Source organism: Neopsephotus bourkii, unplaced genomic scaffold (genome assembly GCF_033783945.1).
Source record: "Neopsephotus bourkii isolate Nb327-2 ecotype Australia unplaced genomic scaffold, CSIRO-AGI_Nbou_v1 NB_1281, whole genome shotgun sequence".
Classification (NCBI taxonomy): domain Eukaryota; kingdom Metazoa; phylum Chordata; class Aves; order Psittaciformes; family Psittacidae; genus Neopsephotus; species Neopsephotus bourkii.
In genome coordinates this window covers 461,259-479,723 of record NW_026901766.1, presented here as the reverse complement: position 1 = coordinate 479,723, position 18,465 = coordinate 461,259, and the positions used below count along the sequence as shown (strand labels likewise).

The window sequence follows — 18,465 nt, the reverse complement described above, 5'->3', positions numbered from 1 at the left end:
AAGCACATATGATCCTTCCAGGATCATATAGCAAAGCATTTTCAGTAGGAAATATGGGCACATCAGTGCCAATGTGTAAGCCACTCATGAAATTCCATGCAAAATACTGTCTGTAATTATGCTCACCCATGTTAAAAAAGAACAAACTGGAACAAATGGAGGAAAAAGCCAGAAGGAGCATATGGAAAATCAAGACCCAATCCTAAAAGACAAAATTAGATGAGTTTGGCTCATCTTCCTTAGCAAATTGAAGGGTGAAGAGACAATATGTCTGAATACCCCCATGACATACAGCACATTGGCCATTTATAGTTTTGCATGAGTTCAGAAGATTTCTGGCTATCAGAGGCATGAATTCTTCACATCCTTGTATGACTAAAAGGGAAAAACTTACTGACTTCGGAGTGATGCTCAAAAACCATTATAGATGCAGTCACCTTACGTATCTCAAACTGTTCCTAAAGCAGGTTCCTTCAGTCTGCTGGAAATTTTTTAAGTCCTCATGTATTCTGCTAGATATTGAGCAGCTATGTAATTCTAAAAGTATACATAATCATGGTTAGTCAACAGTTGCATGGCATATAGCAGTTCTCTGCAAGTGTTTCAGTTGTTTTTCAGTGTGGTTAATCAGATGGCATTTTTATTTTCCCCTAATCCTGCAGGAACACATCCAGCATGAAAGCAACCTCTAATTTGAGGCTACTAAAACAAATTCAATGAGGCTAAAAAAGCCCAACTCATGTAAACCTTAATTTATCATATATGAATAAGTTTGAGATTGAAATGTAACTCTTTCAATTATTCTTGTAGGTGTCTTTCTGAAACAAAATATTTTAAAAACAAGGTTGATTTTTGCTTCTTGTTTTCTTTTGGAAGTGCTCCATGAGTTTCAGCAAACAGATGTAATTTTTTCTTTGTCATTTTCACTGTTCCCCATAAATAATTTTTGTTTAAAAAAACATAATGTTTTATTAGCGAGGAGATAAAATTAGAAAGTACATTTCTAGAAGTGCCTCCCACTGTAAGTGAAGCTCAGGTTCATGACCATTTGAAGAACCTGAACATACATAAGTCTATGGGACCTGATGAGATCCACCCCCAAGTCCTGAGAGAACTGGCTGATGTAGCTGCCAAGCCATTCTCTCAGAGCCTTCTAGGATCCATGGTAAGGCACATGGAAGACAGGTGGATGATTTGAGACAGTCAGCACAACTTCACCAAGGGCAAGTCCTGCCTGACCAACCTAGAGGCCTTCTATGACGGAGTTACAACATCAGTGGACAAAAGAAGGGCTATAGAAGTTGTCTATCTGGACTTGTGTAAAGCCTTTGACACAGTCCCCCACAACACCCTTTTCTCTAAACTGGAGAGAGACAGATTTGATAGGTGGACTGTTCAGCGGATGAGGAATTGGCTGGATGGCGACATCCAGAGGGTAATGGTTAGCAGTCCAATATCTGGAGGGACATCAGTGACAAGTGGCATCCCTCAGGGGTCCACAGTGAGGCAAATACTGTTTCATATCTTGATCAGTGACATAGACAAAGGGATTGAGTGCACCATCAGCAAATTTGCAGATGACATGAAGCTGGGTGGTGCAGTTGACACACCCAGGGGACAGGAAGCTATCCAGCAGGACTTGGGCAGGCTCAAGAGGTGGGCACATGTGAACCTCATGAGGGTCAATGAGGCCAAGTGCAGGATCCTGCACCTTGGCTGGGGCAAACCCCCAGTATCAATACCAGCTGGGGAATGAAGGGATTGAGAGTACCTCAGAGGAGAAGGACTTAGGGGTGCTGGTGGATGAAAGATTGGACATGGGCTGTGTGTGCTCGCAGCCCCGAAGGCCAACCGTATCTTGGGCCTCATCCAAATGAGTGTAGCCAGTAGGTCAAGGGTGGTGACTCTGCCCATCTGGTTTGCTCTGGTAAGACCCTATATGGAGTTCTCAGTACAAAACAGGTACGTACCTGTTGGACAGGGTCCAGAGAAGGGCCACAGAAATTATCAGAAGGATGAAGCTCCCCTTCTATAAGGAAAAGCTGAGAGAGTTGGGGTTGTTCAGCCTGGGGAAGAGAAGACTACAGGGAGATCTTACTGTAGCCTTTCAGTCCTTAAAAGAGGCTTACAGGAAAGATGGGGAGAAATTTTTTGTCAGTGTCTGTTGTGATAGGATGAGAGGTGACGGTTTTAAACTAAAAGATGGGAGATTCAGTCTGCACATGAGGAAAAATTTCACATGAGGGTGGTAAAGTACTAGAACAGGTTGTGCAGAGAGGTGGTAGACGTTCATCCCTGGAGACATTCAAGGCCAGGTTGAAGGTCATTCTGGACAGCCTGGTCTAGTGGAAGATGTTCCTGCTCATTGCAGGGCATTGGACTAGATGACTTTGGAGGCTCCCTTGCAACCCAAACCATTTTATGATTGTTTAGAAAAACTTCAGTGATTAGGAAGACCCTAGCTGATGGACTTCTCTTTAACTGGTAATCAATGTACTTTTTCCTTTTAGATCTGCTAGAAATGCAAGAGTCATGAATTCTCCGCAACAGCACTATTTCATCTTGTGTATGCACAGTGTACAATAATCTGCAAAAAATGGACTAGAAGTGTCTGACTCTTGTTTCAGCAACTTCATTCAGAAGAAGAATGTCAGGCTAGAAGATGAGATGCCAAATTGAAAGGTAATATATTCCTTCCAAAGTCAAGGACATCATCATTAGAACAGGAGTTTATTGCTTGAGTTGAGACTGTTGGAAAAGGAGCAATGCTGAGATAAAACCATGCTGATGCAAAACTGGACTGGAGTACTGGGATTGCTTTCTCACAGCACACATCCAGAAGATGTCATTTTTGTACCAAGCTTTACAATGTTTCAAGATGGTAAAGGTCTGATATCGAAATCAAAGATCTTCCTAATTATAATGGTCTCTGAATTTTTTCTGTGTTATTGAAAACAGTTTGTAAGCCAGAGATATTTTTTTTTCCTCAGGTTTTCAAAGGAAATATTCAGCTTGTATTCAAGAGCAGGTATGTATGGAACACCTCTCTCAAATTTTCACAACTTTCTCATTTAATAACATCTCCATCTTACATACTGAGATCTTAGCATTTCCAATACATAAAAAAAAATAAAAGCCAGGTAGTATCTTATAACATAATTAATAGTATACAGACAAAAAAGCGTTTTTATTTTCATTTTATATCATGGTTCATCCAAAAAGAAGATGAATAGGACCAAAGACCTCGGAGTTAAAATCACTTCTCCGAGTCTCATCATTATCCTAATTTCTAAAAAAATAACTTCTATTTGGAGCATTTCAATAAGCATAGATCTTTGCAGGGTAAGACTAGATTGCTAAGTGTTTCACATTGTCAGCTACTATGGATATTGCTGGTGCAATATTGTAAATTAGACTGCAATATTGCAGAAAAGATTTATACAGTCAACCTAAGCCTCATTACTGTGTTATTGCCTTTGTGGCCAGCAACAGAGCCAGTGAGAGACTTTCTGGCAATTGTGATTTCAGGAGAGTATATACATAACAAAATATTTGTCCTGATGAGCATTACTGGCAACTTGTAGGCCTTCATATTAAGAAATAATCCTACTTCACCACAGACACAGGGGTAGTGCATGAATATGTAAGTTAAAACAGCAAACTAGAAGAAATGAAATTAGAAATGGAAGCAAAAAAAAAAAAAAACCCTGCACAATGTCTTTGCTCTGTGAAAAGGGATTTTAAAAAATCTACCATGTTTTGCAGAAGCCCTACTTTGTTTTCCCAGTTCTTGGAAAAACATGAATATTTTATATTGTGAGTATATTTATAAATAATCTACAACTGTCTTATAAATTATTACTAATTCTTTTTATGAAGACCTAAACATGAGTAACCCACTTTCTTATAGACCAATAAGTGAATAAAATGCCTCATTTACTACAGAATGCTTTTACTACTCATGTTTTTAAGCATGTTTATAGGAGTAATTGGGACATATGGGTATGTTGCATACTATTTCTAAGTTCACCCCTGAGATCAGCACAAATAAAACTAAAAGTCTCTAGTTCACTATCCTTGGCAGAAATGTCTCTAATTTCTGCATCTTAACACCGGGTGACAGTAGATGCATCTAAGCTGGTATCCCACTGGCCACCTCTTCTCCTTCATCAGGACAGACAAGTGGGTTCCCCTACATTTGTTTTCTACCTGGAAATTTGGCTGCAGAGTTTGTTAATTATTTGGATTTGTTTGGGATGTTGGGGCCCGTGGCTGTCCCAGTGGAGCAGGTACTGCATAGCGGTAGCCACAGAAGTGGTGTACAACTGGAAATCTGTCACATTTCCCACACAGCATGCAGCTGTACAAGTTCTCCAGAAGCAGGATGCAAAAGAAGAATTCAAGGCTTATGGTGGGCATAAGGCAGAGTTACCATGGCCAAACGCAGTGAGCCCAAGCTGTGTCAAAGAATGGGGAGAATAAGCTCCCATGAGCCTATGCACAATGCATGTGCAGTCAGCTTAATTTTCTGCTCTTCTGTGCAGTGTAGAAACAGAATTCTCACCCTTCCTAGAAATCCTGAGCCTACGGCAGCTGTGCACAGGGATGTATAAGGCAACACTGAGCTGGAATGACTGATCAGTTTGTCATGAAATCACGTATATTTGCATGATTAAGGGGCCTCTACAGTTTTGCACAGCACCACCCTCGAGGTCAGCAGGTTACTGAACATTTCTCATGCTAGATGTACCGCAGACAGTGGGGTACATAAATTAGCAGGTTTCTCCACTAGTTATTACATCATAGGTTTTCTCATGCTTAACTGAGATAATGAGATAATGGACTCCTAGCAATAAAAATTTTCCATGACAGGCTTCCGATTTGCTTTAGGCCTCTAACTTGCATTATGTCCTACAAAAGGTTTACCAATTGTGGGCAACAGCTACCTTAATACATGCAAAATTCTTTTAGAACAATGGCTTTTGTAAGGGGTAAAGTCTAGGCTCTTCTAGGAGCCAACCAATAGAGTAATAAAATAGAAGTCCAAAAATATAAATCAACAACTATATACATCTTAGTGCGCCTGCAAGTGTTTGCAGCTGCACAGTATATAGACCATTTTGCACAGGTTGTTTAGCATAAATGCCCTGTAGGTTTCCTGAAACTCAAATCTTCATATCTTTTCATGTGCAGAAGTAGAATTAATTTGCATGCAAAGTCAGATAATTTTAAGCTTTTCCTGTCACATGCGATTTTACATAATGAGGACCTTTGTTTCTTCCAGATTTTCCTGCCTTCGTAGTAATTTTTTTTGTTTGTTTGTTTGTTTGGTTTGGTTTAAATGCTGTTCCAGCTGATGGAAAATGATGCTTCCTTACACAGAAGTTTTCCCAAAGATACTACGAAATGATTCTCTCTGACCTTTGCTTTTCTAACTAGGTGCTGCTTAATTTGGAACATAGCTTCCTTTGCACATATGACTTCAGGAACTTTGTGCTACCCATACCTCTGGAGTTAAAAACTCCTTGAGTTTCAAGGTTGTTTCGCTAGCCCTGTGCTGGTGCCTTCCTCCTCCCTGACAAACTGCTGCTCTTGGTAGCCAGCAAGTACTTCTGTTGCTCTGAGGTATGACACAATCCCACTTTTAGTTGCAGCCTAGTCTATCATTTAAGGGCCCAGTTGTTGGTGGATATCTGGCTTAAGCGTTAGTCACTGTAACAATAAATGTAAAGGCAAGTGGCCTTTTTGAAGTTTTCTTTTTGAATATTGTTTTCTTTTTGAATACTGAAGGCAATCATCCCTCCCCTTACAGACATGATAATCACCCTATACTTTCACATAGAACTATGATATGATGATCAAAACTAGAAACTTCAAAATACAAGTTTTTAGCAACTTGGCCCTGAAACCTGTTTTCAGAGGTTTGTTTAATCTTTACACAAATGAATTCTGAATGCCTTTACTACAACTCTATTACCAACAGGTATCTTGATCCTCACTTTAATTTGGTAAATCCTAACCATCTTAGTTTGATTCTCACTGATTGTTACAAATGCCTGGGATGTGTAACAACTGAAATAAAACTCAGCTGCATTTGAATCCCATATTTATGAAAAATAAATACAAAAATCATGAAATTATGAATTTATACATGTGACTCTACTAACTAGGATTAGAAACACCAATGCCACCCTGCACAAGTGAGCCTTTAATCCTTAAGCAAGTGCCAGTATAGCAATTCCTTAATTGTATCTAACAGATTATGTGTTTCTCACATACAGGCTACTCACTTAACAGATAAGGATACAATTCAGGATTGTTTATCAGGAGCATTCAACTGAAAATCCCATTTAGCTCTCAGTGGAAGACAAAGTGTTGTGAAGTTCAACAAGAATGTGCATGGGCTTATGATCTTTTTGACAGTTTTGAACTATATTTTGATAAAATCTGATCTTGATTTTAACTGAAATATGTGAGATAAATTACAATTTTTCAGTGGAAATCAACTAATGGGCATTAATTAATCATTCATATTTGAAACAAGGCAAAATACTATATAATTTTGATTTCTTTGCAGAATATGAGGTTTATGTTGTCTTGAAAAACAAGTTGGAAGTTGGGAATTAAAAAAAAAAAACAACAAAGAAAGCCCTTAGAGCTCAAGAAGTCTTGTCTTAAAATTCTGACTTCCAGGTCATTGCTATATTTCATAGGCCTAGTAGAATATGCAACAGCATGTTGCATCAGCAAAGGCTGAAAGAAACACACCACATAAACCCTGTGGCTTTCAAAAACATTTGTGTAGCACTTGGATATCCTAGTATTTACACGGAATGAATAAACAATGAAATATGCTCTGGAATTTTAATAAGTAAAAATCTCCCCAGCATGAACTTAAAAGTTTGAGGAATGTAATTTTTAATTTCTGAACTAATATTTGCCTTACTGCAATACAGAGTCAACAGATACTGTTTTTTGGTCGCTAATAGAGTGTGTCTAACCACAGGGTAAGTGCTGCTCAAATAGATATAAAATGGTTTTGGATGTACAGCAGTCTTTAAAAAATTTGCACAGTATCACCTCTGGACATCTATGTGGTACTGCTTAATGTCCCAACTGCCTCAGAGGGGCTAAGTAATAACAGAGAACATCCTGAAACAATACAGATCCTTCCTTTACGTTACACTGAAATAACATTACAGATTGATGTGTGGTGTTTTTTTTTTTCTGTTGTTTGTTGCTTGGTTTTTTTTGTTGGTTTGGTTATTTGTTTCAAATAACCCCCCGCCCCCCCGGGCTATTATTTCTATTATTTTCAGCCTTCAGGCCTTTTGGAAACACCTCCTGATGTGTATGAAACAATTTTGGCTAAAATATCAATACCAATAGCAAAGAGATTTGATTAACTGCATGTACCATAGATCTACAGCAAATCACAGCTGTAGTAATTTACCACCAGAACAATTACACTATTAACTACTAAGTGAACATGACTGGAAAAAGGGGAATGCAGCTTGCCTTCACAGGGTGATGGAGAGAGATGCCACAACCAGCTCAAACTTAATTTCACATAGCTGCACTTCTGACAGTCAGCTCTCCCTTTTCCTCACCCCTTATCTCCAGTTTCTTCTCCAGACAGAACAGTTGCTACTACTCCAGATTTGACAAAGATGAGGCAGGTATTTATTTTAATCCCTGAAAAGACTGTTCAATAATAAGAGCAGAGAAAATGACGGACTTTTTTTTTTTTATTTTTTTTTGAGAAGGAGCCTGGACTCATTCTACCCTTTTCTGAACAACAGTTTTCTATTTTCACAAATTTAGTAGAATTTCTCCATTTGATTGGAGGCTTCATTACATGCCCTATATTTAGAGAAACCAAAGTGCTCCAGTAAGCCAATACAACAACTTCTAAGAATATTTGTTTCTTCTCAAATTTAAAGGATTGTGTGTGACAGAATGAAACAGAGCTCACAACCATGGGACTTATTTTTGGTTTTCAATTTATTATTTTACTTTTTGTCTACCATAGACTCATTGAATTTCACCTGCTATAATTTCCTTTTTCCTTTTCATGCTTCCCAACCCCATTTAAAAATTTACTATTATGATTTTATTTTGTCCAGTTTTATTGTTTCTTTTGTGATTTGCATTCATTCTCTCTTTGTTCCCCTTGTTATCGTCATTTCCATTCTGCATTCTCATCTTCAAATTTCCTTTTTAGTATCCTTTAGTATCCTTTTAGGTATCACTTTCACTTTTTCTCAGTCTTCTTGTGTCTAATCTATAATCCCCTTTTATCTCCTCTATTTTTAATTCTCTTTACTAAGAGTATGATTGCATTTCATGTGCCCCAACCTGTTCTCCTTTCTCTTCTCCCTCATCTCAGTACTTTCATATTTATTTGTCCAGTGCTCCTTCCTCATTTGTCTAAATCTACCTAGTGATGTAACTGCCATCCTGCCAGATGTGTCAGTGACAAATCTGTGGACTTGACACCTGGACCATATCTTCATTTAATATTGGACTGTTCCTAAAATATTCTGCAAATGAAAACAAAGATGGTAACAGGTAAAAAATGATGAAAAATTTGTGGTATCTTATTTTGATTTTCATACCTGTTTTTGCAAGAGGTTAGACAAGACATTGGAACAATCTATGTAAGACTAAACACTGGGATTTGTGAGCCTCACAAGCCCATAGCAACCCACTTGGTTACTTTCTATAGGATGTCAATATATTGTTCAAAGCTGACATTTCAAGTCACATCCACAGAGCCTTTATGGATTGCAGTTAAAACTTAACCTATTTGTCCTAGCAGTGAACAGTTTACTAGGCCAGCAGTACAGGACCCAACTGGTTTCGCTCTTCTTGAAATATAAGCTGTAGGTAATGGCCTAGGAGGCTCAGGAGCAGCTACAGTTTCAGTAATTTTCACAGTGTGTCTAGTCTTCCTTGGTACTTTTCTTGGTTCCCTTTGGATGTGATTATGTGAATACCACATACTGTAGTTAGAGCTTCGGAAAGTTATCACAATAACCTAACCAGCTTCTACTACCTCAAATTTCATATTGAGGAGCCTTTCCTTCTCATATTTTGCATATTTTTCAATATATTTGACACTACAAAATCTCAGAAAATGATCCCTTTCTCACCTGTTCTAGAAAACTACAACAGCTGAAATACAGAACAGCACAAATTTTGCTAAAAAGGACAATAATTTCTAATTCTTACTTTTACGTCTTTGTTCTGTTTTTTTTTTTTTTTGTAGTGAATTTAATAAATCTAAAATATACAAATAATACAGAGCTTAAATTACCTCTGTTGGTTTATTTGTATATCAGTCATATGAAACCACATATGTTTTCCATAAACTTATCTATTGAAAGTCAAGTCCATGAGAGGAATTTATGAACCCACTCGCACTCAATCAACTGCGTATTTATCTGTTCTTCAAGAACACTTTTTAAGAGCATGCTCTTTCTCAGCCCTTTCTGTGTTATGCTTGTCACCAGAGCCTTATCCACCAACATCATTATGCTTTTGATGAAAAGCCCCAAGTTTCCAATCTCTACCAAAATCTGAAATGAATCAAGGTTCAAACACTTATCAGTTTTATGCATATTTCACAGAACTTAAACTTGCAGCCATCTTCCTCTCCTAGAAAGAAGTCTGTACCTACATCTTTCCAGCTATGTAGTTATGAAAATGCATCTAGAGTTGCACAGAATATGAAGGAAAAATCTGAAGCAAATGACAATTCTAATGCATTTGGTGATGGTGCAATGGTCAGAGAAGATGCCAGTGATGACAGTTGAACGTCCCTTTGCCGTCCCAGCCCCCTTCATATATTCTCAGGCATAGGATGACAAAGGGAAGTCCACGGGTCACATGAACAGATACTGTCGACATATTACCCTGTCCAAATTGCCTTCTCTACCCAATCATTCTACTTAATCAATTCCTTACTTGGAGGTAACTTTTTCTTGTAGGCCTAGCAAAACTCAACTATATCCACTAACACCATAAATAAGAAAGGTTAAATACAAGGAACAAAGGAACCAATGCCTGTGATCTGTCTGTTTTCAAAGAGCATACTGTAGAGGCAGAGCAAACCTTCAGCACCAAACAGCATGTTTAAATTAAGAACATAGCAGATTGATAGTGAACAGTAATATTCTGCATGAAATCCTACAAGGGGAAGGGGAAGAGGAAGGGGAAGAGGGAAGGGTGAAGGGGGAAGGAGAGGGGGAAGGGGAGGGAAGGGAAGGGAGGGAAAGGAATGGAAAGGAAAAGCTTATTCTGCATGAATCTTGAATGTTTCCTTTTGATATCCAAATAGTTTTAGAAAAGTTCATCTTACTTTCAGTATTTCTTACTACAAAATGACGCACTTCAAAACCATGAATTTGAGACATCTTGTGGCTTACTGTGAGGTTGCTGGTGTGTGTTAAAATAGTCTTCACTTGTGGAAATAAGGAAGACCTGCCTTGGACATTGAACCATGAAACTGACCTCTAGCTAAATGCACAATGGAGTGACTTTGTCCTGAGCCGGCAGACTCAGACTGACCCACAAATACAACTGTACTCTCTGTTTGCCTGGAAAGCATTTTTTAAGTCCTGAATATTTGCTGTGGACAAAATAGGAGCTATGGGAGCTGTAAAAGCTAAAAAGATGAAGTGGAATCAGAATATCAATGAAATCTATGCTCTAGTCTTCACAGGGGGGCATAAGGCAAGTTTTTTATCATTATTATTTAATAGTACACTCATTCAGGAAATTAGACACTGCTGAATGACAGACAGTGATGCCATATTAGGAACAAAACTAGCTGGGTCTTTCAGAATTATATGGCATACCAAATGATCTGACTTAATCTTAAATTTTATAAAAGAGATTGCCACTGTCCTAATCTATTTGAAGGGAATACAGTTTTGTTTGTCTTTAATATGTAAGCACAAGACTGAAATTTTCCTTTGTGAATAGTGTGTGATCCCTAATATTCAGAAGAGAGAACTGCACTGGAGAAAGACAGCTGAAGCAAAGGAATGTAAATAAGACAAAATAACAAGCCTATCGTGTAGAAGTCAGGCAGGCTTAAAAATAAGAATAAAATCTGCTTTCAGCACTATTGTCCAGGGATAGGGGGTGAAATAAGAAGTTACCAACTGTGTATTTGGTTTTCTTGCCCTCTGCTCCTTTGTTTGGTGATTAACTAAAAATTGTACCTTTTCCCAGCTCTCCAGCAAACAAAAGTCTGATGCTGTCAGTATTCTTCCCCACCCCATATGCTTACTAGTGGAAAATGGGAATGACACACATGCATGGCCACACACACTCCTGTCTGGATGAAGATGCCCTTTACAGCAGTGCCTCTACATAGAGAGGGTGAAGGACCTCCATTGCTCTGATAGAAAAGAGGGTAAGGAAAGGCATCTGAAAGTGACCATCTGTTTGGCTGACCCAACAAGACATGTGGTAACTACTCTCATCCATATGGTCACCTTTCTATTAACTATGGGCTGACCAGGACTCAGTCACCTTCTTATAAAACAAAGGAAAACAAAATGTGGCAGGCACATTCCAGAACCAACATAACTGAACCAAGACATATGAATCTTACCAGCAACCTTGCTTCTTAACAGCTTTCTCACATAAGTATTTTGAAGAAGTGTTGTGAGACCAAAGTGGTTTTAGTTTATAAGAAAGAGATTTTGAAGGAAGAGGTTAAATGAAGATAGAGTGCCTCAGAGAAAAGCGAAGAGAGAAGGAAAACAGATACTCCTGGTAGGTGAGGGGAGGATGATGCAGACAGAAACCAGAGAAGAGAAATCCTTCATTTTTTGTAGGTGTTTGGAGTGGACAGGCAAGAATTTGACTTGAACCATCAAAGTTTGAAGGTTCATCCATCAACTACTTTTCAGCAGATAAGCCTCTTGTCCAAAACTGAATTATACTAAATCTCTCTAAAGAAATTTATTTTTTAGAATAAAGATTTCTCCAACATGACATTGTGCTGTAAACTGCAAAATCTCACATACTTCTTATAAATGTTCTCAAAATGATTATTATTTCTGACACTGCTTCCTACAGTTTGAGTACTTCATATATGCCATTTTAAAACGTGAACTTTTGTTGCTGGTCAACCTAGGATTAGATCATACTATCTCAAACTGCAGGATTTTATATAACTCTACACACTTCAACCACCTCCCACCCAATCTGCAAAGTACCATAAAAAGCTCTTCCTTACTTTTTGCCACCCTTTTCTCTACGTTTACTAATTCCACTCTTTACAAAGTGTAGGGAACAGAACTGTATAATGTTTTAAGGAGTTGGGGGGTAGCAAAGACCTAAGCTAAACCTGAAGAGCCTTGACAAACACTGTTTGAAACTTACTGGAAACAAAATCAGCTATCTGTGCTGTGCCCAGACACTAAAATAAAATTTTACTATCTTTGTTCAGCACTATTTGCTTTTGTTAGCTCATGCTCACCACTTAAGACAGTAGAACTACTCCCCAAAATACACAGACATTATTGCTTATTTAAACTCATAGTGTCTTTGATATAATTGCAATTATAGAAGAGTACAAACAATGTTACTCACTCGTATTTATCTTCTGAAGTGAAATGTGCTTTTCCAGCTGTCTGCGAAGTTTCACCTCAGCTCCATATTTACCAGTAGTCCCATTGTCAGCCAAAATAAAATGAGAATGCATACTGTTGAGCACTGTCAACTTACTCATGGGGTTGGACATTGTCTGGTATGGCCGGACCACCTGCATTTTAGAGACAGAGGAGAAGAAAATGTACTAAACAGAAAAGACTCTCTGTACTAAACTGATTATGAGATGCCAGCTGACAAGATGATACAAAAAAAAAAAAAAATTGCTTTAAGTACTGCACTCAAGCACAGCTGTCTTCTATGTGTAAAGTAGAAAATAACCTTAGTATTTAGACCAGTGTGGCCACATCCTGTAAACACTGGCCTTTTGGATGCAGACACTAGTTAAAGGGTTTTCCATAGTTATCTGTTTCAGTACCATCGACGACCACTGTTTCAGTGTCAAGTCAGGCTAACAGTCAGTCCTCCAAAGGTCTGTGTAACTGCACACACATTGTACATACTGTCTTTCAGTAGTGTTACCATAAATCCTCACCTCATCTGACTGAAATCTTTGATTCTTCCTTCACAAACCCTACTGAGCACAATGTCCCCTGTTCTAGTCCATTCAGAGCCATCAACACAGGAGGTCCTTTGCATACACACCAACAGAGGTGTCTTGGAAGTTCTTGGAGAGATGTACACACAGTATTATGCCAAATCTTCAATTTCCTTGGGAAAAACTACTGGCCCATTTAAGAATGGTATAGTACAAAGGCAGTTGCTGGCATTCACAACAGCTTTAGAAAGTTTCATTCAGTAGAAAATTTGCTACACTTCCTTTAATTTATTTTCATCATGAGAAACTCTTCTACCAGCAGTACCTTGTTGCCTCCAGACAGGCAAAATAATAGCACTGAGCCTCATTTGGCTGTTAGCTATTATAGTGGGTATCCCATGACATAAGGAAGATTAACCACATTGATGTCGCAAAAGCACTGGTGCCATGTTGAGGGATCCTGGCTGATTATTCAAAGACATTTGCTAGAAATGCATTGTTTATGTATGGCTTGTCTTTTCAGAAAGATGTAACTCTGAAAATCTGTAAAATAAAGTCCCAGCTGAAGAAACCATAAAGTGACTTGTCCCAAAACTCAGCTGGGCTGTACTTCATCTGCAAGGAATTTTTTTCACAGCTCTGGCATGGTTCATTTTTCAAATCTAACAAAATTTGTGCTTTTTAGTGCACAAGTATACGCTTAAGCTATCAGCCTATCCACTTTGTTTCTAAGCCTTTCTCCCTTTTTTTAAACTGTGACACAATACTTTATAAATAATATGTGCTAGTAATTTTTTGGCAAGAGTTCTTGCTCTTTATTATTTTCACTTGCGAATGCTTGAAGCACTTTGGTCAGCTCTTGAATGGCAAGGGGAAACCCACAGACTTCTTTGCTGTTATAAACTGTCACACAGACGGTAAGTACTCTATAAGTTGTTGATCCTGCAAAAAGGAGGAAATAGTTCTGAAAAGACCAAGAGGCAGATGGCTAACAGCAAGGCAGTGCACTCCACTGTGAGAACAGGTGATAGCCTTGGCTCAAGTTTCTTTTATCCTGTTTCTTTTGGTGCCCCATTCATAAAACATTTATTTTGCAGGCATATATAGCTTAGCAAATATCAATATGTAGCTGGAACATGTTCATTAACTAGCTTCTGAAGATGCAGAAATCATGTGTCCTGTGCCACAGTCAGAAAAACAGGCTCTTTCACACATGCCTAGAAACCAAATAAAATCAAACTAAAACAGTTACAGATTTTTTGAACTAATACCTGCCTTATCTCTCAATAATATAATGGGCAGAGGTCATCATGATCTAATAGAAGAGGAATGACCTGAGTTGCTCGTTCATTGTATGATTACAAGCTGCTGCGTATGCAATCGTACTGACAGTTTCTGGTTTGTGCCCAAGAGCCACAGCTCAAAGCTTTGTAATAGTGACAGCTTGATCTGCAGTTCTTTGGTGCTGCAGCACCAAAGACTCCACACACTGACTTAGAAAAGCTTAGAAGGCTATGCTTTGGTTCTGTATCTGCTGTTTAGCTACAAGGTGAATCTTAATAAATGCTATAGATGTGAAAATGAAAATACAATTATTTTCAATTGAACTGTTCACAGCATGCACAATTCAACAGCTGAAATACATTTTTTTAAATAACAAATTTCACAAACCACACTGTCAGACTGTTTTCCTGATAACAGGATAAGCAAAATCCTCAGGAAGGCAAGAAAATCCCAGGCTTTGATGCTGTTTCATTGAGGGGAATTACTTTTCCACAACAGTCAGCAGATTTTCAACTTCTCACTCTTGCAGTTCCTATTCCTTTGTTCTTTTCAATCCCTTACAATTTACAGGTAAGGTTAAAGGTTGGGAAAACTTTGACTTTAATGTGCTCTCATCCTCCTTCCGCACTGAGAACAGGGAATAATGTCCCCTGGCATGCTTCTCTGCAGAGTTGAAAGGCAGCATTTGTGCTCAAGACAACCCCTCTAAATATAGGTTAATGAATGTGACAGCAGCCATGCTTTGAAGCAGGGAAGCTGTTGTTCAAATTAAGCCTTCTTCACAGCCTTACTGTTCTGGGGTACACCAGGGAATAGAATAGTTCTTGGTTTAATTTAGAGGATCCTGGAAGCATGATGGTCCAAATTCCCCGTGTATGCTACAAATATGCTAGTCCTCAGCTTTGCCCCAGGTATGCTTCCTACCTTGCAGTTTGCAATGAGAGAGCTGAATTTCTTTTCATCACAGCTTTCCTTATTGTAATTATTTCCTGACCCAGCCTGGAAGGGGGCACTGATACTTTGACACTGGATAAAACGTAAAGTGAAAAAAACCTGTGAACTATTTATGATTATTTGTAATCTTTTGTTTTCTTTTTTTCCCAGCAATTTGATTTGGTCTTAATCTTTAATCTTTCTGGAAGGAATTGAAAAGTAGCTACCAAAATCAAGTCAAAATTGGTAACAGCAAATCCAGTGACAATAATATATGTATGTACATATGTATATATAATATTATATACAAGTAATATATACTTACTGATTACTTGAGGACTAAATAGACCCTGAAAAGAAAGATGTACATGCTATAAAGACTCTAAAGTGCACTCTTTTAAAAGGAAGAATGGCTGTGTATGTTGGGAGAAACTTGTTTATAATCCAAGTTTTCTACAAGACTGAGCAAGCTATCTTACTCTCTCAGCTCTTTTATCAGAAAATTGGAAGTAAAGTAACTAACTACCTTTCCCTTGTGTGCTTTGTTTTTAAATTAGAATCTAAGTGTGTTGAGAGGAGCACTATTTTCTGCTATATTGCTTTTACAGTAGGGGAGTAAGATGGGTCTCTTTAGGGATCTTTAACCATCATAATATAACAAATGGCAGACAACAATAATATTTTGCGTAGCTCAGCCAGTACTCTTTATGGCTCTGAGGAAAGCCCTTAGGATTCCCAAGGCCTGAGTGATTCGGATGGACTGGTAAATCACAGAATCATAGAATAGTTAGGGTTGGAAAGGACCTTAAGATCATCAAGTTCCAACCCCCCTGCCATGGGCAGGGACACCTCGCTCTAAACCATATTACCCAAGGCCTCGTCCAACCTGGCCTTGAACACTGCCAGGGATGGAGCATTCACAACCTCCTTGGGCAACCTATTCCAGTGCCTCACCACCCTAACAGGAAAGAATTTCCTCCTTACATCCAATCTAAATTTCCCCTGTTTAAGTTTTAACCCATTACCCCTTGTCCTACCACTACAGTCCCTAATGAAGAGTCCCTCCCCAGCATCCCTCTAGGCCCCCTTCAGATACTGGAAGGCTGCTATGAGGTCTCCACGCAGCCTTCTTTTCTCCAGGCTGAACAGCCCCAACTTTCGCAGCCTGTCTTCATATGGGAGGTGCTCCAGTCCCCTGATCATCCTCCTGGCCCTCCTCTGGACTTGTTCCAACAGAATACAGAAAACAATGTAACAGAACTCAGCTATGACTTCAAAATCCATACAGGCAAGACAAGGGCTGGTGCATTGGCAGAAGCACAGCTCTGCTGAGCATGCCTGACTCGCCATGAGATGCAGGGAGGCAACATGCACTGGGTCACGTGCAACAGCAATAACTCCCCCCTCTTCTTCTCCCTACCCAAATCCCATGACTAAGACAATTTTCTGTATATGCCTGCTGCTGGAAGGGTATGTTTTGACAACTTCACTTTTGATCATAATTTAACTAGACGTAGTGCATATAGGCATAAAGCCACACTGATGCTGGGGTGACAAGCCTTTTACTATTGGTTGACTTTTCCCCCCACCCTTCATAATCCTTTGTGGTCTTTGTTTCTTGCTTAATGATGATTCATTTTACATGCTTTGGTACTATTTATATTTCCCCTTCTTGGTTCATTTCACAGCATTCACCTCTAATGAGCCAGTCAATACAGTACACTTTGATTTTTAAAAAGCTTTCAAAAAGCTTCCTCACCAAACGTTTCTGAAGAAAATGCACACACAGGATAAGAGGGAAAGTCTTTTGAGGTGTTAGTATCTGGGGAAAACTGAGGGGAAGGGAGAGAAAACATTAAGGAGGAAAAAATAATTTTTTTGCAAAGACTGTTACTATGAAGATTCAGTGACACAAGTAGTCTACCTCAAGCTGCTTCACGTTCTGTTCAAAAGAGTTGCAAGAGATTCCAGGTTAAGAAGAGTGTGTAAAGCTATGAACTATGAAGAGTTAAAGAAAGTCTTCATAAAGCAGCCTGAGTAGGCTATAAAATGGAAAAGGAAATTTAATACTGGTAAGCATAAAGTGGTATCATTACATGTGCATTAAAGATGAATAAAACTAGAAGTGCTTCAGCATTACATCATGCTATTGATCAATCATTTTATGAAACTAATTGGGGCCAGGAGGCTTGGTGGAAAAACTTCAATTTTGTCTATCACAGATACATTTCAGAACTATTTAGAGATGAACCTGTAATTGTAATGCTACTGATATAATTGTGGCTGCCTTAATGGAAGACTTTATCCAAAGTTGTTTTCCTTATGCTTTTTTAAACTTTTGTCACTTTCTGTTTGATGAGCAAGTTTGCATTCAACTTCTTGGCTTCCTGTTAAATTGGAAGGATATTTAAAGGAAAAAGTGTCCTAATGAAACAAGAAATTGGGGGTGGGGGGAGAGGGCCACTCCATTTGGATGGAACAGCTGAGAAACTGGTTTCTTAATTAATTTCTTTCTGTAAGAGAGCTCCTTTAACAGGTGGTGACTAGCTGTGAACAGAGGGTGCTAGTTTTCGAACAGGTGGAACTAACTAATGGAGCAATTAAAATGTCGCAAAATTCACAACTAATTTGAGGTACTTGCTTGCCTTCTTTCTTCCTGCAAAGCTTCCAGAAGTCTATGCATAGTCAGTAAAGACTACTTATTTGAAACTGATGTGTACATTATACTTACATAACAAGACACACCTCATCTTTGTGGTTAGCTATTTCTGCGGGTCATTTTTTTGCACTGCATCTTAGATGGGTTTATTAATGACTCAGAACTGTTGCAAAGTCCTGTGTGTATATATTGGTAATCCTATTATACATGCGCTGGTGGTATTAAGAGTAGAAAACCCCATGCTGATACAATTCCCTCTAATGGCTGTACTTTAACAGTGAATTGCAATGAATTCCAGTTGGATCAATTTCTTCATACTCATTGTAATTCCTTCTGACATAACTGATAATTGAATGTTCTTCACCTCCCAAGCTTGCTAATGGATGAACATCCTGAGAAGAATGCTGTAGTGCAATGTAGA

At 38.6% G+C, this 18,465-nt stretch overlaps 1 protein-coding gene across 4 annotated transcripts in view; it reads right to left on the bottom strand.

Annotated features, from left to right (window-relative positions):
- LOC133218669 (transient receptor potential cation channel subfamily M member 3) overlaps positions 1-18,465 on the bottom strand; it is a 337,140-nt gene that overhangs the window by 60,748 nt on the left and 257,927 nt on the right. For all 4 annotated transcript variants that reach the window (XM_061365328.1, XM_061365330.1, XM_061365331.1 and 1 more), the window contains exon 6: positions 12,613-12,784. In XM_061365328.1, coding sequence (XP_061221312.1) covers positions 12,613-12,784 — 172 coding nt within the window. The remainder of the gene's footprint in view (positions 1-12,612; positions 12,785-18,465) is intronic.